General features: G+C 54.2%; 1 protein-coding gene across 4 annotated transcripts in view; it reads right to left on the bottom strand.

Moving 5' to 3' along the window:
- The window catches only part of SAMD11 (sterile alpha motif domain containing 11), a 123,716-nt gene that overhangs the window by 12,719 nt on the left and 90,662 nt on the right, over positions 1-20,335 (bottom strand). For all 4 annotated transcript variants that reach the window (XM_069874681.1, XM_069874682.1, XM_069874683.1 and 1 more), the window contains 4 exons: positions 14,379-14,529; positions 5,016-5,131; positions 4,565-4,643; positions 3,054-3,757 (listed from right to left, as the gene is read on the bottom strand). In XM_069874681.1, coding sequence (XP_069730782.1) covers positions 3,054-3,757; positions 4,565-4,643; positions 5,016-5,131; positions 14,379-14,529 — 1,050 coding nt within the window. The remainder of the gene's footprint in view (positions 1-3,053; positions 3,758-4,564; positions 4,644-5,015; positions 5,132-14,378; positions 14,530-20,335) is intronic.

Genomic DNA, 20,335 nt, shown 5'->3' on the forward strand with positions numbered 1-20,335 from the left:
CTGCCCTTCCTCCTGTCCCTCCTTGGGAAGATCCTACACCGCCTGCTCCATCTCTGCAGCACCGCACCCCCTCTCCACTGCTCTGGCAGTTTGCAGAATGATAACAAATAGGTGCCAAGCAGCTCGGAGGGATGCGCCTTCGATTATAATAATGACATGTCACTGGATGCTGCCGGACGGCGAGGATGCATAAAGGGCAGCATCTATTCCCTGCCAGGCCTCCTCTGTCTTGCTCTATGATAAATGACGGTCAAAGAGACTGGTAATGGATTACAGAGCATCACACCAGATGGGGCCCAGCGTGTCGGGAGTGAAGAGAATCCATCGTCCCAGGCCAGGGGCTCGTAGACAGGTGTCCACGTAAAAGCCCTTGCCACCCGTGCCGCAATTCATTTATAATTTCCCTCCCTCCTCCTGATATCCAGCTGCTCCAGAAGAGAAGCCAAAGGCTGGACAGGTCAGGGACAGCAGCTCTTCTGGTCATCCCAGTAAGGGAAACCTCTGCTGCAAAGCCAGCAGCCAGGCTGCAACGGGGCATGGAGATATACGAGTGTTTGCTCCTAGCATCATAGGAGACAATTCAGATGCCAACTAGGAGACCAGCACACGAAGCAAATCCACTTGGGAAGTCAGCCCACCTATAGGTTTAACCAGTTTTGCTTTGTCTAACCCCTCTCCCACTCCTCCCTGTGCACGCACCCCCTCCTTCCCGCACCCCGGAGACGGCTCGGGTCACACAGCGGCACTGGAAGGCTTGTGTTAATTGCTCTCCAGACTACAGATCGATAGAAAGATTTTAGCCTCCTGCACACTCCATCCTTCACCTTTTCCAAAGGACGGGGCTGAAGGAGGGTGGCGGGAGGAGGAGGAGGGGAGCAAGGCTGCTGAAACCTTGACGAGATGAGGTCATCGAGCAGCCGCCAGATCCCCAGAAGGCAGCTCAGGGAATCGACCCAGTGCTGGCTGCCTCATCAATATTCTTTCCAGTAGGGACAGAAAACAGCTCCCTGCCTCCAAAGGAGGAGCCTCCCCTTGCTGGGAGGCCAGAGGAGCTGCCTGAAACTCAGTGGTCCTTCTCAGCCAGCCTCTTCTCTCCTCTCTCTGGCTCTTCTTTTCAGCCTGCCTTGTTTAACTCATTATAACATCAGCCTCCAGCGTACGTCCAAGCCAAAAGAGCAGTCCTGCTGCAAAAAAAGGATTGCAGAAATTATCTGGCACCAGGACAGAGGCGGGTGCAGCTCTGTCTGTCTTCTTTTCAGGTGGCTTGTGCTCCCCGAGGGCCTAAATAACACTTTTTTTTCATCGACACACGTTACCCCAGAAGCGTTTGGATCAATATTTCCATCGCTGGACTCCCAGCTCCCCCGTGCTGCACCAAACCAAGGTGCCCAGCCTACCTAAGGCTGCAAGCTTCTCCCATGGAGTTGTACCTCAACTCAGCGCTGCTGCCCCGCAAAGGGGCAATATTAACAGCCACGACAGCGCGTGAAGCCAGCCAAAAGCAAAAGCGCCCTCAGGAATAAGACCTACAGCCCTGGAACGGGCTCCACAAATCAGAACTGCCTGGAAACCGGGCAGTGAAACACAGCCCTGATCTTTGCCGAGGCCTCAAGACACGACCGTGATATAAATTCGAAGTGATAATAATAAATGGCCTATTACAGTAACTCGCGCGTTGCTGGGGGAGGGAGGAAACCCATCTACAATCCAGGCCTCCCTGCAGAGCCTCACACGAGCGATGAACACCACAGAGCCGCGCGCTTCCCTTTTTAATGGCCGGGAGAAAAAGGCTCCTGCGAGGAAGCCTCAGCAGCCCAAGGCAGCAGGAATATTTATCATGTTGGCCACCTGCCTGTCAGAGAAAAATCGCTTCCTCCTTCCTGGTTGGAAGGCAACTCTAATGAGCAATGGGCAGCCGCGTTCGCAACCACAGCAGCTCCTTGCATAGAAAGGAGGCAGCCTCAGCGACACACATGCCATGTTCCCCCCTCCTCCACGTGGCAGGAGGTCCTACCTCCTGCTAATTGCTTGGCCGAGTAATTAGCCGAGGCAGATTTTGGCTCCTGACTAGGCCAGGGGGGCTGCTACCCAGGGCAAAGCAGGAACGAGCCCAGCACCCTCCAGCCCTACGCATCCCCAGTGCTTTCTGCACCTCTCCCCACAGAACAGCCTCTGTCCCTGCAGGGTGGATGCAAGTCACGCTGGGAAGCTCTCCTGCCCTTCCTTTCTCCTGCTGTATCTGGGTGTTTCTCACTAAGCTGGCCCCTCCGATCCTCACCGCTTGGAAATCACGAGAGCACAGCCCAACAGTCTTCACAACCTTTCAGGCCACCCTTCCCGATGCAATATTCCCAGCCCTTTACAGGCCAGCACCTTGCACCCATTATTGGTTTTTATTGCCTCTTCCTGAAGCTCCTATAGCTTGCCGGCATCTGTCTTGAAATAAGGCTTCCAAAGAATCATAGAATGATTTGCATTTGAAGGGAACTCAAAGCCCATCCAGCTCCACTCCATGGGGGACACCTCCCACTGGATCAGGGGCTCCAAGCCCCATCCAACCTGGCCTTGAACATCTCCAGGGACGAAGCAGCCACCACTGCTCTGAGCAACCCGGGCCAGGGATCCCCACCCTCACAGGGAAAAAGTTTCTCCCTAAGATCTCATCTCAATCTCCCCTCTTTCAGCTTAAAACCATTTTCCCTCGTCTTGTCCCTGCACTCCCTGATCGAGAGCCCCTCCCCAGCTTTCCTGGAGCCCCTTTCAGTACTGGAAGGCTGTTACAAGGCCAAATCCACTATAAGATCCCTTCGTCCATCATACTGGGATCCCCTTCTCACGTGCTTGGGCCTCACATTGTCCCTACTGCCTCTCTTTATGACCCTTAATTTGCTTCAGTGCCACTGGAGTCCTTTGCACTAAGCAAAACAAGACGCTTGGTTCCCTGCAGAGAAACAAGAACTACAAGCACGTGGCAGAACAGGAAGGGGGAAGAGTCCCATTCCCAGCACGCTGCAAAACACCCCGCCAGCTGTCTCAGCCCCCCACACACTCACCAGCATGGAAGTAGGGGCTCATCGTGTAAGGGAATCCGAAGGGCAGCGGCTGAGGTGGCGGGATGGAGGCTGGCGGGAGGTATTTCACCTCGTTTTTGTTGATGCCTGGGCCAAGCAAGTGGCTGGGGGACTCGGCGCTCGAGGAGCTGCAGGGGGCGTTTTGGCCAGCAGCCGTTTCCCCCAGCTCCTTGGCCCCTTCGCAGGCTTTGCCCATCTCTTTGCACTCCTTCAGCTCAGCCACCGAGCTGCTGCTCTCAGCCTTCAGGCTCTCCGGCTTCTCGTCGCTCACATCCGCGTCGCTCTCCGAGTCCTTCATCTCCTCGTCGTTACAGTCTGGTGCCCCATCCCGCGCCCGGGGTTCCGCCAGCTCCTTGGCCTCGCTCAGCCCTTGCGGCTCGGCGCGGTGATGTGTTGATTTCCGAGTGCCGCGCCGGGGCTGTTCCTTGGGCGGCGTGGCGCTGCTGGGGACGCTGGGGGTGAGGGAGAGCAGGGGGGTGTTGTTGTGCCGCAGCACCAGCATGGCATTGCGCCGGGAGAGCTCCTCCCGCAGCGGGTGCCCCTCGGGGATGTCGTGGACGTTGCGTAGGGCTGGGTGGTCCGGGGGCAAGCCGGGATGCAGGCTCAGCGGGTCACCAGCCAGTAGCCGTTGCCTGTGGAGGTTCTCCAGCTCCTTCTGACGGATGATCTCGGCTGACATCTCCAACCTGGAGCGGGAGAGGCAGAGGGGAACATCACAAGGGGGTCTGCGAGCAACCTGCTAACCTCCAGCCACGCTGAAGAAGAGCTTGAAGTGGTATCAAAAATGCTGGCAAATAAACTCTCCAAGTCTCATTCTGGAGTTGCAGAAAGCAAGCATCCTTTATCAGGCCTGAGCAACGTGAGGAGTGATCTCCAACTCATGTGCAACGAGACAAAAGCCGGTTACAGAATATATTTCCTACTTACATGCATATGTATAAGTTTTTCCAGAGATCGTATGCATATTCTGTTACTTTTCAAGGACTAATTTTAATGTTATTATGAACTTCATAACAGTCAAACTCTTGCTAACTTGGAGCTTTGGAGCCAGCTCTCTGGTTGACCTTGGATTTGACATGAGGAAAGACTGCAGAGGTGATTACAGAAGATGACATCTCTGTTCAGCACAGACCATACTTCACACAAGGCGTTATCATCTCCGAAGAGTGAACGCTGCCTGGGAAAACACTATTTTGAAGCAAACATGCTGTCAGAGGGACATTCTGTCTAACTTTCATAGAACGCAATGACTTGGATGAAACTTTACTTTAGCTTAAATCAAAAACATTCCACTTTTTGTAACGGTAACTACTTCTTCTATCAGTAGGACCAAAGCATCACCTCTACGTCGTTACCACTGGTCTCACTCAGACACTGCTCTGCTGCTTTTGCACAGCTCATCCAACACAGAACCCCACGTTACTCTGCACGCTGCCAGGAAAGGGAAAGAAAGGCCCAACCCAAGACCAGGACAGCCCTCAACATTTCTTTACCTTGCCAAGTTTTGCTTTCGTAGCATCTCTTGCTGCCGCGCGAACATCTCTGCTTGTGCTGGCTGGAGGAACCCGTAACCTGGGGACAGGGAGAACAATAATACAGGGTTATTAAGCTCAGCACTGACTCTTTGTTAACTCAGAACTGGCTCCCCAGAGGGATAACAGAGCAGGAAAAGGCAACGGGGAGCTGCCTTTCTGGTCTAGATCCCATCCATTCCCTCCCTCCAAGGGGAAAGCTGCTGAAATGTGCAACCAGAGCGGCTGGGGATTAAAAAAGAGAGCAGCCAAGGCAACTTGGTCCTATCCATGTGAACCAAGGTGAAGTCAGCACAAGAGGAATGGGGAAACAGACTGAGTCTGTGCTGCGTGGCTAAAGGACAGTTTGTCACAGTCTGCATCTTCGCTCTACCCACCTCCCCCGGCCGATGGCAAGTGTCTGGGGACTCACCTGGTGTCTGGCACAGAGCCGAAGGCACCCCGAGGAAAGGAGGTCTCAAGTGGGGCCCCAGGGCGATGTGGGGCGCGTTCTGGGGTGAAAGCAGAGGCGGCGGGTGGGATATCTCCCTGCAGAAATCAGAAAAGAAATTCACATTGAAAACCTGGAGGCTCAGAGAGCCCTGGCTCAGGAAGAAAATCCTTTCTGCAGACAACCTCCATTCTGCACCACAGGCTGTTCTGAAGGTAAAAAGACATCTATTCTCCCTTTTAAAAGGAAGAGAGAAAAGAAAAGCAGAACTAGAAGAGGAAGAAAGCAGACAGGACTCCACAGGTCCCACATATTTCCCACCTCAATGTGATTATGACTGGGACCTTTCAGCTGGGCTGCTCAAAGGGGTTCTGGCTGCCCAGAGGTAGCAAAGGTGAGGCTGAAGATGCTGCATCTGCCTGTTCCCTTGGCAAGCTTGGGTTTTCAGCCCAGCTACCTCTCAGCTGAAAAGGTGTTCTGCATTTTGGGAGCTGGGGAGAGGGTCTGGGAAGATTCGAAGGCACCGCTGGCACGCCTTGCAAAAAAACCATTAATGTCCTAGTTGGGACAAGGGGTGATCTTTAATCTGGAGAGAAAAGCTCTAAGTGAAGCAGAGAAAGACATGAATAGGTGAGATGGGGAGAGGGATGCGAGCAGAAGTGCCACGGGGTCAGTGGGAAGGAGTATTACTGGAGAAGGGCTGGGTGATGCTGGCCAGACTGGGTTGAGCAGATTTAAGGTGGCAAGTAGGCTGGAAGAGGCAGGTTTGAGGAGTGAGGAAGAGGATGATGCCTGGAAGCCAGACAGGTTGTGCTGGCTTGCCTGGAGCCGGGGGAGAAAGAAACAAAGCAAAACAGAAAAGGCAGGAAAGGAGTAAGAGCCAAGGTCTCTTCCATTAGTCAAATCTGCCCTAGGAGGCTGCAAGCAAATCTCTGCTTTCTGGCTGCACATCTCTTAATTCCTTTTGATGGCCACTTACAACATTATTACCTTCACCAGGGCATCTAGAGGCAAAGCCAAGCGCTGTGCCATTTATTTTCATTTTACAGTATCTCCCTATAAAATCTGCTTCAGGAGAGACTGGAGGGCAAGGGAAAGGGAGCAAGAAGGTGCATGAGGCACCGCAACAAACAGATCACACGCACAACCACGCTCCTGCTTCCAGCGGGGGACGATGTGCGAGGGTGGGACAAGGCAACTACCTGAAAGGAGGTTGTGGAGAGGAGGGAGCTGGGCTCTTCTCCCAAGGGACAGGGGACAGGACGAGAGGGAATGGCCTCAAGCTCCACCAGGGGAGGTTTAGGCTGGACAGTAGGAAAAAATTTTTCACAGAAAGGGTCATTGGGCAGTGGCAGAGGCTGCCCAGGGAGGGGGTTGAGTCACCTTCCCTGGAGGGGTTTAAGGGATGGGTGGATGAGGTGCTGAGGGACATAGTTTGGTGTTTGATAGGAATGGTTGGACTCAATGATCCCGTGGGTCTCTTCCAACCGGGTGATTCTATGATTCTAAGGCAAGAATCCCAGCCATCCGTGCCCCTACCCCACACGGCTGGTGAGGGATTCCCACCATGGCTCATTAAAAGCCAGACAAGGACTCTTTGGGGATAAGGTGGACAAGGAAAGAATTCCTGTCCATTCCCTACTACTTTTAGCCTCATTCCACGCGACACTGATCCACAGCACAGATTCCCCTCCAAAACTGCTCCTTCTCCCTACTCCTTGCCCATCTGCCCGCCTCTACTCCCCTTCCCCCGGCCATCCCCGTCTCTCCTTCCCTCCTCCTTCCTCCCCTAGCTCTCCTCTAAACTAATTGCACAGCTCGCCGTGTCTGGAGGAGAGCCACAGATCGATCCGTCGCTGTTGAAATGTTAATGCTAATCGTATAACCGCTCCGCCAGCACCTCGCACTTCAGTGGCAGCTCCAATTAATCTCAGGTAACGCAGCGCGTGACCTTCGGCTCAGAGCCGGGGCAGCAGCCAAGCGATGCTTATGTAATTACACCATGAAGTGTGTAATCACCTGCCCTAATCCCCGAGGCCTCACAATTAGCCGAGGCCTCGGTCGCTGGGCTGCCAAGTGCTTTGCCACCCCGGACAGCCTGCAGATGAATAACGGACAATTAAAGCGGCATGACGGGGGCTAGGAGGTGTCCGTTCGATCGTAATTAGCTGTAATCATGGGGAGACGAGCCTGGCAGACGTGCTGGTCGTTTTATAAGAAGCAATTTAGGAAATCAAGTCGCTTTTAACCATTCGGTGGCCAGGCAAGCAGTGGCCGTGCCCTCCCTGCCTTTTGCATATGCAGAAAAGGGAATCCTGGAGGAGAGAGAACAACGCCCGGCAGCCCCAGGTGCGGGTGGCACACAGAAAGGCAACGCTAAAAACAGAGAGCTTCTTGATTTTAGTCAAGAAGAGACAATCTGTTCTCAGGAATCGTTATGTTCGATGGGGACCTGGACCGGGCACTGGAAATGAAGAGGTTCTCCTGGTGGTGGCAGCCCCGTGTTAATGAGAGGCTATTTTTATGCTTTAATGCTGCACTGCAGGGCCTGACTTTGACCCCTAAGGGATTCACATCTGCTCAAAAACCTCCAGCTCATTCCTTCTGTCCTCCCATCAGAGCTGTGCAGCTTCCCTGCCTCTCAGGGCCAGGCACTAGCCCACGTGTTGCACCAGCCAGGGAAGGAGGATGCTGGGACAAAGCAATTGCTGCAGGACTCGATCACGCTGCCCACGGTGGCTCGGAAGGGGCTGAAGTTGTGAGAGGGGCTGCGAGAAACACATCAGGAGTGACGTGGAACATGAGAGGTCATTTCTGCTCACGTTACATGCACAACACGTGCTGGGGATGAGTCCAAAGGCTTGGAAAATACAGGGAGACGCATTTACATGTGCTGTCACCATACCTGCCTGACACAGCAGACCACACGGAGATCCCAGAGCTGTTTCCGCAGCAACACTGGAGCTCTCCACCAAACGCAGGCAGAGGACAAAGCTGCTGGGTGAGGCCACATCAACAGGACCAGGCAAAGGTCCCGTGACCAGCACCATTTCACCCACGGAGCCTGGCCTGATGTCAGAGAAGGGAGGCTGCGTACGGTCAAACGTGAAGCTGCAAATCTCCTGCCATCCCCTAACGCTCAGGACCAGCCCTCAGCAGTAGACAACTTGGCAAGGAAGCAGGTAGGCTCATAAATATCCAAGGACAAGGCACTCTTCTCCCTGCAGGCAGGCTGACTCCAGCGCTTCACACCGCCCGCGCTGCCACAAGGACAGACGCTTTCTGCCATCCCACCAACCCAACCTCCTGGCCACGCGGGCAGGGAACCTGTTGGAGCCCAGCACTGCTCCCTTGCAGCCCATCTGCCTGCTCCTCAGCATGGAAACCTGGCACCAGAGGGAGAGAATCCACCCAGGCTGTGTCCTGGCATGGAGCTGGGACGCCCACCCAGGCTGCCGGGTACAGACAGAGCCAAGCGAGCTTGGAAATCAACTGGAAACCCCAGAGTAAAACGCCCCAGAGACCTTAACAAAGGCGACTGTGCTTTTAGACAGACGTACATCAAAACACAACCCCTTGCATCCTTTCCCAGGTACGTATCAGCCTACCCATTAATTTCCTTCCTCCTCTTCTTCCATTTCTGAGCGCAAGGGCTGAATTACAGACCCATACCCTGAGAATGAGAATTTAGCCCTTGGCAATCACATTTGATAAGACTTGTCCTTACCTTGCAGAGAGCAATTCTGTGTTACTGCACACCCCTCCCCTCACTCCCCCCTTTTCTTTCCCCCCCTAATATGCCAGCTGGAGGCTTGTGAGCAGGGCATTAGGGGATTTGCACCACACACTGCTAAATTTGATATGTCCTTTAACAGGAGACAAATGGTTCACAAGGCTTAAAAAGTATCGACTTTTCTTTAACAATAAGCACTAATGGCCTTCAAATAATCAATATTTAAAGTCATTATGGGGTTACACATTATACTGTTAAAACCAAGCCTTTCACTTTAACCCCATCATAGCCTCCCAAGCCCAGAGCAGCGCTCCCCCCTTAACTCATTTCAAACTCAAAAGGAAGGCTGGGAGCACAGGCTGTGACTAGAGATGAGAGAGGGTCAGGAAATGCAGATTGAAACCGGCAAGGCATGGAAATAAATTTAGAACGGATGGAAGAGGGGGCAAAAAACTAGAATGCATGAAAGCTCTGCTTTCTTCTGCTTTGCATTTGATGGGAAGAGACACTTTAAACCTGAGGTAATAGGCAAGCGGCGCACAGCTCCTTGCTGGCTCGCCATCCGCAGACACTGTCTGTGCCAGAAAGAGAGAATAAATAAAATGGCTTTCTAAAAAAGGTGTGTTTGGGGTTTCCAGGCAGAAAGACTCACACGCTGGCCCTGTCCTTCTAGGGCAGCAACCGGCCTTGGACACAGGATGGATCTGGTTTATCTTGCCGGGGGAAATCAGTCCCCCAAAGTCCAAACTGGTGCAGAAACCAAGTTAGTTCAATCAGGTCAGGCTCTTTGGCCTTTGCTCTGTTCAGCTGGCTGGGATCTGGTGAGGAGTCCTCCCAGTGCAAACATCAGAGACAGAGGGAGACAGCATTCAGAGCAGAGATGGGGATAGGTAAGAGTAGGAGGACAGAAAAGACGTGTCCAGAGGGGACAGGAGAACCTACCCAAGGAGCCAGGAGTGAAAAGGAAAGGCTCCGCCATGCAGGGGAAGAAATTAGGCAGTGACAATAGAAATGGTAGTGAGAACAGATGGAAAGAACCCAATCCAAAAATCCTCGCTGGGTATTTCAGGCACATCTTTGCACAGAGAAAGGCCTCTGGCTGATGCCAGAGTTTGTCAGCTTTCTGCAACAAAGGGCAATGAACACATCTTTAAGACCCTGTGGCTCACCCTCCCGGTACGCTCTAGCAAAAGGGCTCAGCTCCCCAGGACGCCAGCAGATCAGGATGCTGATGGCATCTCACGCAGGCATTATTTCTTGCTCCTTGGCATTCCTCCTGCCTTCACCCCATAGTTGTCTACAGTCCTGGAAGATGAATTGTGTCCCTAGCAATTCTTATAGACAGTATCACTATTACCAAAGCATCTGCCTCAACACTCATCCTTTCTCCAACTATAACCAGCCTTATTCCCCACCCTCAAAGCAAAATATTTCTTCCTAAGATTTCATCTCAATCTCCCCTCTTTCAGCTTAAAACCATTCCCCTCGTTCTCTCCCTGCCCTCCTTGATCAAGAGACCCTCCCCACCTTTCCTGGAGCCCCTTTCAGCATTGGAAGCAGCTTTAAGGTCTCCCCGGAGCCTTCTCCCTCCAGGCTGAATAACCCAAACTCTCCCATATGGGAGGTGCTCCAGCCCTTGGATCATCTCCATGCCCTTCCATTTGCAGGGTGTAGCATTTCTCCTGTAAAATGGGGTGAATCCAAGTGTTCTCCAGGCTGCACACACACCCCCCTGCTCTGCCAAACCCCAGAGTACAACCAGGAGCAAGTTCTGCAGCATGTGCCAGAAGATGAGCACCTCGGGCACGAACACGCCAGGCTAAACGACCCCAGCAAAACCAAGTATATTGCCAACAGAGCTGGGAGACAGGATCCAAGAAGCAGAATCCAAGCCACTCTGCATCTCTGCAGGGCGCAGACACCTGCCATTTCTCCAGGAGACACGGCCATGTGGAGATGGGAAGGACTCCAGGCTGGAGTAGTTACACTGACATCTTTTAGTTTTACCCTTTCCTCTTCCAAGTCTTTTTATAACACTGAACTCGACAGCCTTTTCAAACAAACCACCAGGGCCTGGCGCTCTACAATCCAAGCCTGAATCAAACAGAGGAGGATCTAGGAAACCAAAACCGTGAAACCAAATGGATTCTCAAGCCTGCAGCTTGAGTCTACTTCTGGCCAGACTTATCAGTTTTATTAAGTCTTCTCAACAGATGAGGATGCTGGAGCAACGAGATGAAGGGACAACTACTCTTCTAAGGACCCTGGAACCTGGTCCAAGAAAATCAATGTTCAGTATGCTTGTGTACACCCCCTTCAGAGCCAGCACCCACCTGCCTGCCTTCTGCTCAGCATCACCAAACCCACCAGCCTGTTTGTGACCAACAAACACGTGTGCTAACCAGCTGATGACTGTCTGAACACACCTATCTTCCCAGATGTTCCCTGTCTCAGACTCATCACCCACCTCTTCACACCTGCAAACTGGAAAACCATACATGTCGTTCCCACCAGCTGGCAAAGGTCTCCCCGTTCCCATCTCTGCCAAAGCAGCAGCGCTGCCCTGAAAAACCAAACCGAGTCACCACAATAGGGTTTCCCCCTCACCTGAGGTCTGAAGGGACTGATTCTTACTGCCCACAAAGCACTCGAGAGCTGATCTGATCCCCCTCAGATCTCCCGATAGGAAGCTAAAATGGAATTTTAACATGGTGCCAAACAGTTCACATGCCCCTACACCGTGCGTTATTACTTCTGCTCCGGGGAAAGGAGATGCTGTAAATCTACCTACAGTTTGCTTACAAACGTGAGCCAGCTTCCTCCGCCGCCTCCTCCTCTGTCAGTGCCTGTCTGAACCTTTTAAAATTTCTATACCTTCATAATAAAGGTGCACAGAGGCTGCTTTGATTTACCCTGTTGACAAAGACCATGGCAGCCAAGTACAAAACCCAAGGCTAACAGCAACAGAGTGAAAGGATGGGGAGAAATTAACCCATACAGTACTTTACAATGTGTGGCCACAGCTTCTCCTGGTGTACCTGAACCCACCCGTGGTGCTTTAGCAAACCAGCAAGAACCAGTTTGGATGTGACAGCTCCACCCAGGCCATTTCTGAGTGGGAGCAGAGAGGTACACGCTGACCCTTAGTGACACTCAGGTGGCTGCTGACCTCTGGGAAAAATCAACAACCATGTGAACCAATATCAAGCAGACTTACTAAGCCATAACTATGGGGCATAGCTGTGGTTTCCCAGCAGGACTCCCCACCTCCGCTAAGCGAGGATTATCACACCTGAGAGCCTGGCCAAGGGCAGGCACAGGGCTTCTCACACGTTCCCTGGGGGAGCAGGCAGCTGCTGAGAAAACAGGCGGTCCAGGCTGTCTGACATGCCTTGGAATGATGGAAGAAGGAAGCATGGGACATGCCCAGCCAGGCCCACCACGGTGATGTTTCACATCGTTTGTCCCAAAGCTCCTGGGAGAACTGCTCTGCCCAGGCACTTAGAGCAGGTCCCACACGTACAGACCAGTGTGGGAAAATATCACCAGGGTTGATAATGTCCTACAAGCCTTGTTTCAGCCTGCAAGCTCATGGATAGAAACAAGACTACAGAGCATGCAGCCCAGAGAAAAAGACAGCTGCTTTATTTTGTTACCATCAACACAGCCACAGGCTGGTCTTGCTTACAAGCCAGTAACTAAACCTCTGAGAGTAGGTGCAAACATCCTTGCTCCATACAAACATTAAGAAAAATCTGCTTTCAAAACAAGACCCCCTGTCACCATGCAGCATGGGAAACCGAGACAGAACGACTCCTGCAAACTTGACCCAAGGTCCTACAGATACTTCTCTCAGCATCAATGCAGGTTGCACCCCATGTGTTTCTTCCCCCACCTCACCTTGCTAGGATTTCCCTTTCACTTATGTCAACACAACTAATCATAGGGCTGCTTGGAGAATGGAATCGAGATAAAAAACAGTGGTCTTTTGGAACTGTAACTCCTGGCCTTCAAGTCTGACCCCTGAGCTAGCAAGAAACTTCTCTCTCCCTCCCACAACCGAGGAAGAACACCAGCCCTAACTCCAGTTCTCTGCTTATACTACTGGATAACTCCCTCTTCCCAAAGAATTTAACCACTTCCCAGCCCAGCCCAGCTCCACGAGCTACACCACCTGTCTGGCAGTGGGAAGCACCTCAGGATTCCATACACACCTCCACCCTTCCGTACAAACCTTTCAAGCCCGGCCTCCGGCTGGCCTGGCACTTCTCCAGGCCACACATAGCTGGAGAAACGTTCCTGATGCCTGGCTGCCCTGAAACTCGTCTCTCTCTCTTTGCATTCCTTGCAGGTCTGCCTTACAATCCTGCGTGGACTGGGTTGGATTTTATGAGGTGGGTTAGCCAAAGTACATCCTGTAGGAGAAAGGTTTGCCAGGTCTGCCCAGCCCCTGCGCGTTGCAAACCCGTGGATCAGAAAGAAGGAAAACCAAACAAGGTTATAAACGGAGGTGGAACGACTCTGAACCCAACACACACGCGTGCAAGCTACAGAAAAAATACTGCAGCCTGTCCCTACCCCAAGATAAAAGCCAAGAAAGTCCACATCTTAGAGCCCTCCACGACTTGTCCCATGATCCCCAGAGCCTCTGCATCCCTGTGGCTGCCAAGCCCTCTCCCACCTTTGCTATCCTTGTCAGAAATGCACGCAGCTTTAATTTAATTTCCTTCTGAAGTTCTTGATTGCAGAGGGGAATGGCTCATGGCACAGAGCAAGATAAATGAGCTAGAATTTCCAGGGGGGGCAGGAGGGGGAAAAAATCAGCTTTTCAGCACTCCTATCAATAGTCAAGGGAAGCTGTGCCTCCTCCTTCCTTAAGAAGCAAAATTTCTTCTGTTTCTATGTCATCCTAGAGCGTTTGTTTTCCCTCAACATCTTGGGATGCTATAAAAAGCAAACTTCTTAACTTGCTCTGTGCCAAAGAATAGGTTAAAGTCTAGCACCTAAGGGAGTGCAGGGACGGGACGATGGGGAATGGATTAAAGCTGAAAGAGGGAAGATTAAGATCAGATCTTAGGCAGAAATGTTTTCTGGTGAGGGTGGGGAGGCCCTGGCCCAGGTTGCCCAGAGCAGTGGTGGCTGCCCCATCCCTGGAGGGGTTCAAGGCCAGGTTGGATGGGGCTTGGAGCCCCTGATCCAGTGGGAGGTGTCCCTGCCCATGGCAGGGGTGGAATTGGATGGGCTTTGAGATCCCTTCCAACCCAAACCATTCTATGACTCTATCTGTGCTGGAGAGCCAAGGCAGGAGTGGGATTGTTCCCAGCAGCCACCAAGCACAGGTCTCCCCTCTTTGAGTTCAGACATCCCAGCCTGCACACACCCAACAACCACACTCTGGGCACCAGTGCAAGGCTCGAGGGAGACATTAATGCCCGATGGGGGCAAACCAGGTCTGCTCACCCCTCCTGGATCCTTGCAGACACCTTTCCAGACTGGTGCACCCCAATCCCAGAGCTGTCTCCCCGCAGACCCTCCCACAGTACCGGAGCAAAGCCCATCGTGGGGCTGTGGGGAGAGACAGCCAGCCCATCCCCATCCCTCACCCGCTGTACCTCTCGGGGAAGTGGGTGTCCCTGTGCTGGGGGAGACCCTGCTTCCTCCGCTGGCTGGAGGAGTTGCTGGCCGAGGGGATGTGTGCTTCCATCGCGCCGGGGTTGCGTGCCGCTGCCGCCGCTGCCACCTCTTGCCGCGCCCGGAGGAGATCTGGGAAGAAGGGAAGGGATGAGTGGCTGCTACCTGACCTGGACACCCTGGACCCACACAGGCACCCACCACCCACCCTCTGCTGAGGGGGCTGCACCGGCTCCCCCACCTGCAGCCACAGCTCCCCAGGTGACAAGGGCCGCTGGGGGGGCTGCTCCCATCCAGTCCTATCCCTCCCTGCAGCGCCCCAGGTGACAGGGGCTGATCCCACCTTGTCCCCTTCCTCCTCGCAGCTCCTGGGTGGCTGGAGCTGCTGCGGGGGCTGTTGCCATCCCATCTTGTCCCTCCTCACAGCCCCCAGGCGATTGGGGCTGCTCTTGGCTCCCCAAAAGGGACAGAGGCTGCTGCAAGGGCTGCTCCCATCCCACCCCATCCTGTCCCTCCCGGCTCCCCCCGGGCAATTGGGGCTGCTCCCATCCCTTCCCTCCCGCAGCCCCCCAGGCGACAGGGGCTGCTCCTGGCTCCCTCCAGGCGACAGGGGCTGCTGCTGGGGCTGCTCCCGTCCTGTCCTGTCCCTCCCCACAGACTCTGGGCGGCTGGGGCTGCTGCCAAGGCTGCTTCCATCCCACCCCATGCTGTCCTGCAGCCCCTGGGTGACAGGGCGCTGCTCCCATCCCATTCTCTCCTCGCAGACCCTGTGTGGCTGGGGCTGCTCCTGTCCTGCCCTTCCCCGCAGCTCTCCAGGTGACAAGGGCTGCTCCCGGCTCCCCAAGGGGGCAACAGGGGCTGCTCCCACCCTGTCCCATCCCCTCCCAGCTCCCCCCAGGCAATTGGGGCTGCTCCCATCCCTTCCGCCCCCCGAAGCCCCCCGGCCGACCAGGACTTCTACCAGGGCTGCTCCCTCCCTGTTCCATCCTATCCCGTCCCTCCCCGCAGCCCCCAGGGCGAGAGAAGCTGCTCCGGGCTCCCTGCAGGCGACAGGAGCTGCTGCTGGAGCTGCTCCCGTCCCATCCCTGGGCAGCTGGGGCTGCTGCTGGAGCTGATTCCATCCCATTCCGTTCCATCCCATCCCATCCCGCAGCCTTCCCTGGTAACTGGGGCTGCTCCTGGCTCTCCGCAGGCGACAGGGGCTGCTGCTGGAGCTGCTCCCATCCCATCCTGCCCCTCCCCGCAGACCCTGGGCGGCTGAGCCTGGTGCTGGAGCTGATTCCACCCCATCCTGCAGCCCTCCCAAGCAACTGGGGCTGCTCTCGTCCCATCCCACCCCTTCCCCGCAGACCCTGGGCGACAGGGGCGGCTGCAGGGGCTGCTCCAGTCCCTCCCGGCTCCCCCGGGGGGGCAGGCGCTGCTGCAGGGGATGCTCCGGTCCCGTCCCGTCGCGACCCCCGGCTCGGTGCGGAGCTGGGGGGGATGGAGGGGACCCCGCGGTCCCCGGGCACTCACCGGGCGGAGCGGGCTCTGCCCCGGATCCGCCTCCACCGCCCCGGGAGCCCGGCAGCGGAGGAAATTGTGCAACTACGGGAGGGGGTGGATTGCTGTTTAATTGCCTTCCTGTTGGAGGGAGGGAGGGAAAGGGGAAGGCTAAAAGGAAAAGGAGGCTTTCCCTCCCCTCTCCGCGGCCACGCAGCCCACCCACCCCCTCCAGCATCTCCCGGTCCCTCCGTGCCCAGAGCAAGGGGGGAGCTCCAGAGAAACCAGCCTACCCCGTCCTGGGCACCCCTACCCCTACCCTCGCTGGGCACCGCCGATTGCAGCTGGCTCTGCACCCAGGACCCCCGGCGGGGCAGTATCTCCCCCTCTGAAGCCCCTCCTGCTCCAGCATCTCCCCCTCCAAAACCTCTCCTGCTCCAGCATCTCCCCTCCAAAGCCTCCTCTACCCCAGCATCTCCCCCTCCGAAGCCTCCTCTACCCCAGCATCTCCCGCGAAGCCGCCCACACCTCAGCATCTCCCCCTCCAAAGCCTCTCCTGCTCCAGCATCTCCCCCTCTGAAGCCTCTCCTGCTCCAGCATCTCTCCTCCAAAGCCTCCTCCACCCCAGCATCTCCCCCTCCAAAGCCTCTCCTGCTCCAGCATCTCCCCTCCAAAGCCTCCTCTATCCCAGCATCTCCCCCTCCAAAGCCTCCTCTACCCCAGCATCTCCCCCTCCAACGCTTCTCCTGCTCCAGCATCTCCCCCTCCAAAGCCTCCTCCACCCCAGCATCTCCCCCTCTGAAGCCTCTCCTGCTCCAGCATCTCCCCCTCCAAAGCCTCCCACAGGTTTCCCAGAGAAGCTGTGGCTGCCCCATCCCTGGAGGGGTTCAAGGCCAGCTTAGATGGGGCTTGGAATCCCTGATCCAGTGGGAGGTGTCCCTGCCCATGGCAGGGGTGGAACTAGATGGGCTTTGAGGTCCCACGCAACCCAAACCATTGATTAATGATTGATCTATGATTAAAACACCGCGCAATTTTGAGCTCCAAAAGTATGTAAGAAAGAGCGAAACAACAAACCCCACCAGATCACATTAAAAAGCCTCGAGAATTCTCTGAGCCAGGGCCCGTGCACCTTCAATGTTTATAAATTAATTATCTGAAAAACCCAGGTCACTCCTTATTGCCACAGCGCCTGTAATTTAGAAGTCTGGCGTGCAGCCAGTTCCAGAAGCCGCATTGATCCTGAATGACCGCAACAAACCCCCACACGCACGCCAGGCTTCTCTCTCCTCTTTCTCTCCCTCCTCCCCTTCCCCTGCGCCCCTACCCCGTCGCGCAGCCCCCCCCGAGGATCTGTTATTTACAATCCTGCACTCTGACAGTTGGGAAATCACATTGATTGACAGCGGGACGCTGGCGGATGGAGGTTCCAGGCACCGAGACAGACTGAATTCAGAATGTGGGATGAATGCCACTGGGAGAATGGGGGCGGAGGAAGGAGGCGGGGGGGGGAGGAGGGGGTGAAAAGCAATTAAAAAAAAAAAAAAAAAAAAGATTTCTAAATTATTAACATTTTTTAAATTATTAATGTTATTGGTGCCTCCATGCGAGCCCGCAGATAAACTGCGCTTTGTACTGGCACTAATAATTTATAGCCCGACCAGAGCCCTGCGGTGTGGAGACAATCCAAAACACACCAAGTTTTGTCTTGGCGATGTTACACGAGAGAGTCTGTCCGTGCAGACTCCTCTTCTCCCCCTGCCCACCCCAAAACCTCGGGGTGACCCCTCCCCTAGCGAACCCCAAGGAGCCAGTTTAATCGTAAAAGCCATGTGAGGCTTTTAAGGTAATGAGCTCCTTGACTCGTTCCGTGGGGAGAAGGGGTGATGCCAGCTGTTCCGCAGCGCACGCTCTGCCTGCGTGTCCCATCCTGCACGGCCAGCAGCCACCCGGTGCCCCGTTAACTGCTCTGTCGTGACTGACTGTGACCATACCGGTCCTGAGAACACGTTTTGAGCCGAGAACACGCTCTGTTGTATCCCACACGGTCTGCACGGACCTGCACGTCACGGTTGACCATCCAGCATTTGCATGTCTGCCCGCGTTACCCGTTTGTGCAAGACACACGCTGTCCTCTCACGTCCTGAGCTCTGTTCATCGCACGGAGGTGTGGAAACCCCAGCCCTACGGCGCGTGGCTTTGCCCCACGCACACATACCACGCTTGCAGGAGCTTTGCATCTCTGTAGACGCCTGGGACAGCACAACACCCTGTCTCAGCACCAGTTTATGCCATGCCTTTGCTGATAAGCAAATCCTTACTCCACAGCGAAAGGAATCGCCTCTTGCCCCTAGAGAAGCCAATCAAATCAGAGTGGAAAAGAAGACAGCTCCTTCATTAACTTAACAAGGAGCCCTGGGGATTTACACTCTAGACTGGAGATTCTCTTCCAGCTCTGGCTGGATGCTTTGCAAATGCTGCTCCCATCACCCAGGCAGGTACTTATCAGCCCTCCGCACTTCCAAGCAGCACAGGGGCTACAGATTCTTGCTAGCAGTGATTTGCAGTGACACTTCAACCCCCTGCTTCCAACAGCATCACCTTCCATCTCCCCGGCTTTGTCAGCTCCAGCCAGCTGAGATATTCCCCTTACTTCTGCAACAAGGACTCGGGTACCAGGCACAGCTGGACTCTGGACCAAGCCAAGCTGGCATCAGCAGGTTTTGCTCACTCAAGGGCAGGTGGAGCAGCCCGCATCCTGTGGAGGGATGCTTGTGGAGGGATGCTTGTGGAGGGATGCTTGTGGCTCGTGCACCCTGCCAAGCGGTTCCTGGGGTGGAACCCACAACTGCCTGGTGCCCCCTTTAGGCGCAGCGCAGGAGCCTGCAGCCGAGCAGGATTTAGCCGGCTTCCAACACAACCCAGGCAAAACCTACCAGCAATCCTTCAATTCACACAGAACCCGTTAGATCCTGGTATCACGGGACTCGTGTCCTCTCAGGACACCACTCCAGTGCCAGGATGAGACAGAAGCACTGGATATAGGTATCTGTTAAGGGGAGGAGACTGCTTCAGGACCAGGTTTTGGGTTTTCCCCTCCTTGCATTAACACAACTGTACAAGCACCAGCCTTCTTTTAAAGAGCAGAATGGCAGCAGCATCCCTTGAACACAGAGATCAGTGCAGAAATACTCCTGTGCTGCTACAGCCTAGAAAAAGCAGACAGACAGGCACAGAGGCACGATGGGCCGTGCACACAACAGGCATTAAATAAAGAAGTGAGGAGTCTCCCTCAGCTACCCCTAGCCCGCAGCTCCACCTCAGAGGGCCACATCATCCTGGGAGGGTCTGGGGACAATTTCTTAGTGCTGGAAGAACCTACAGGGTTCTTAAGGCAATTCTCTCAACAAGTCTTCACCAAGTGAGTGTACGCTGGGTATGGAAGAAGTTCTCTCGCTTTCAGCAACCCATCACTTAACTTCTCCGTAGCAGATCAGGTTCTGGCCACTGAAGGACCAGATCAATGCAAACAATTGTTTTCAATAGATGATACCATGGGTGATCCTGTCCCATGGACTTCAGCAGTTGCCTGCTAAGCTGTCTTCACTGCCACTTAGCTTCATCTGCATATTCTAGTTGTCCATAAAATCACAAGACATCCAATTCTCATTAAGGTGAAAGGTCTTTAACACCTATTTACGCTATGTCTGTGTGTAGCAACCTGCTAAACCTGGCACTATCAATGCTTAACTAAATCCTGCAACATCATCTGGCTGTTTAAGATCCCATCACTAACTGGCAGGAGTATCTGGCACTGCCTGCATCACATGCCCCCGCACCGCATTATGCCAGTACTCATTCCCCTTGCTCCACACTGTGACCCAAATAAGATTTAAACCACAGACTGACAGGAAACAAAGGAAGAAAAGGACTCCCCTCACTGCCACTGCAAAAAAACCCAACCAGCTGTGATGTTGCAGCTAGTCTATTCCAGTAAACAAACGTCCCACAGACAGGTACAGAAGGCATCGGCATTTATAGATGGTTGAGGGTAAATGCCCCCATAGAGATGGTGGGAAAAAGTCTCTAGGAAACTCTTTGGCACCACCTGTATTCCTTGCATGATGAATACGCAACGCTGAATGTTCATGGCTTTCACAAACATGATGATGATTTGAGGGCTGGAGCACTTCTGCTACGAGGACAGGTTGAGAGAGTTGGGATTGTTCAACTAGGAGCAGAGAACGCTCTGGGGAGACCTCAGAGCAGCTTCCAGTACCTGAAGGGGCTACAAGAAAGCTGTGAAGGGGCTTTTTACAAGGGCATGGAGCAACAGGACAAGGGAAAATGGTTTAAATTGGATAGAGGGAAGATTTAGATTGGAAATTAGGAAGAAATTCTTCATGATGAGGGTGGGGAAGCCCTCGCCCAGGTTGCCCATGGAAGTGGTGGCTGC

The sequence above is a fragment of the Phaenicophaeus curvirostris genome, chromosome 22 (genome assembly GCF_032191515.1).
Source record: "Phaenicophaeus curvirostris isolate KB17595 chromosome 22, BPBGC_Pcur_1.0, whole genome shotgun sequence".
Classification (NCBI taxonomy): Eukaryota; Metazoa; Chordata; class Aves; order Cuculiformes; family Cuculidae; genus Phaenicophaeus; species Phaenicophaeus curvirostris.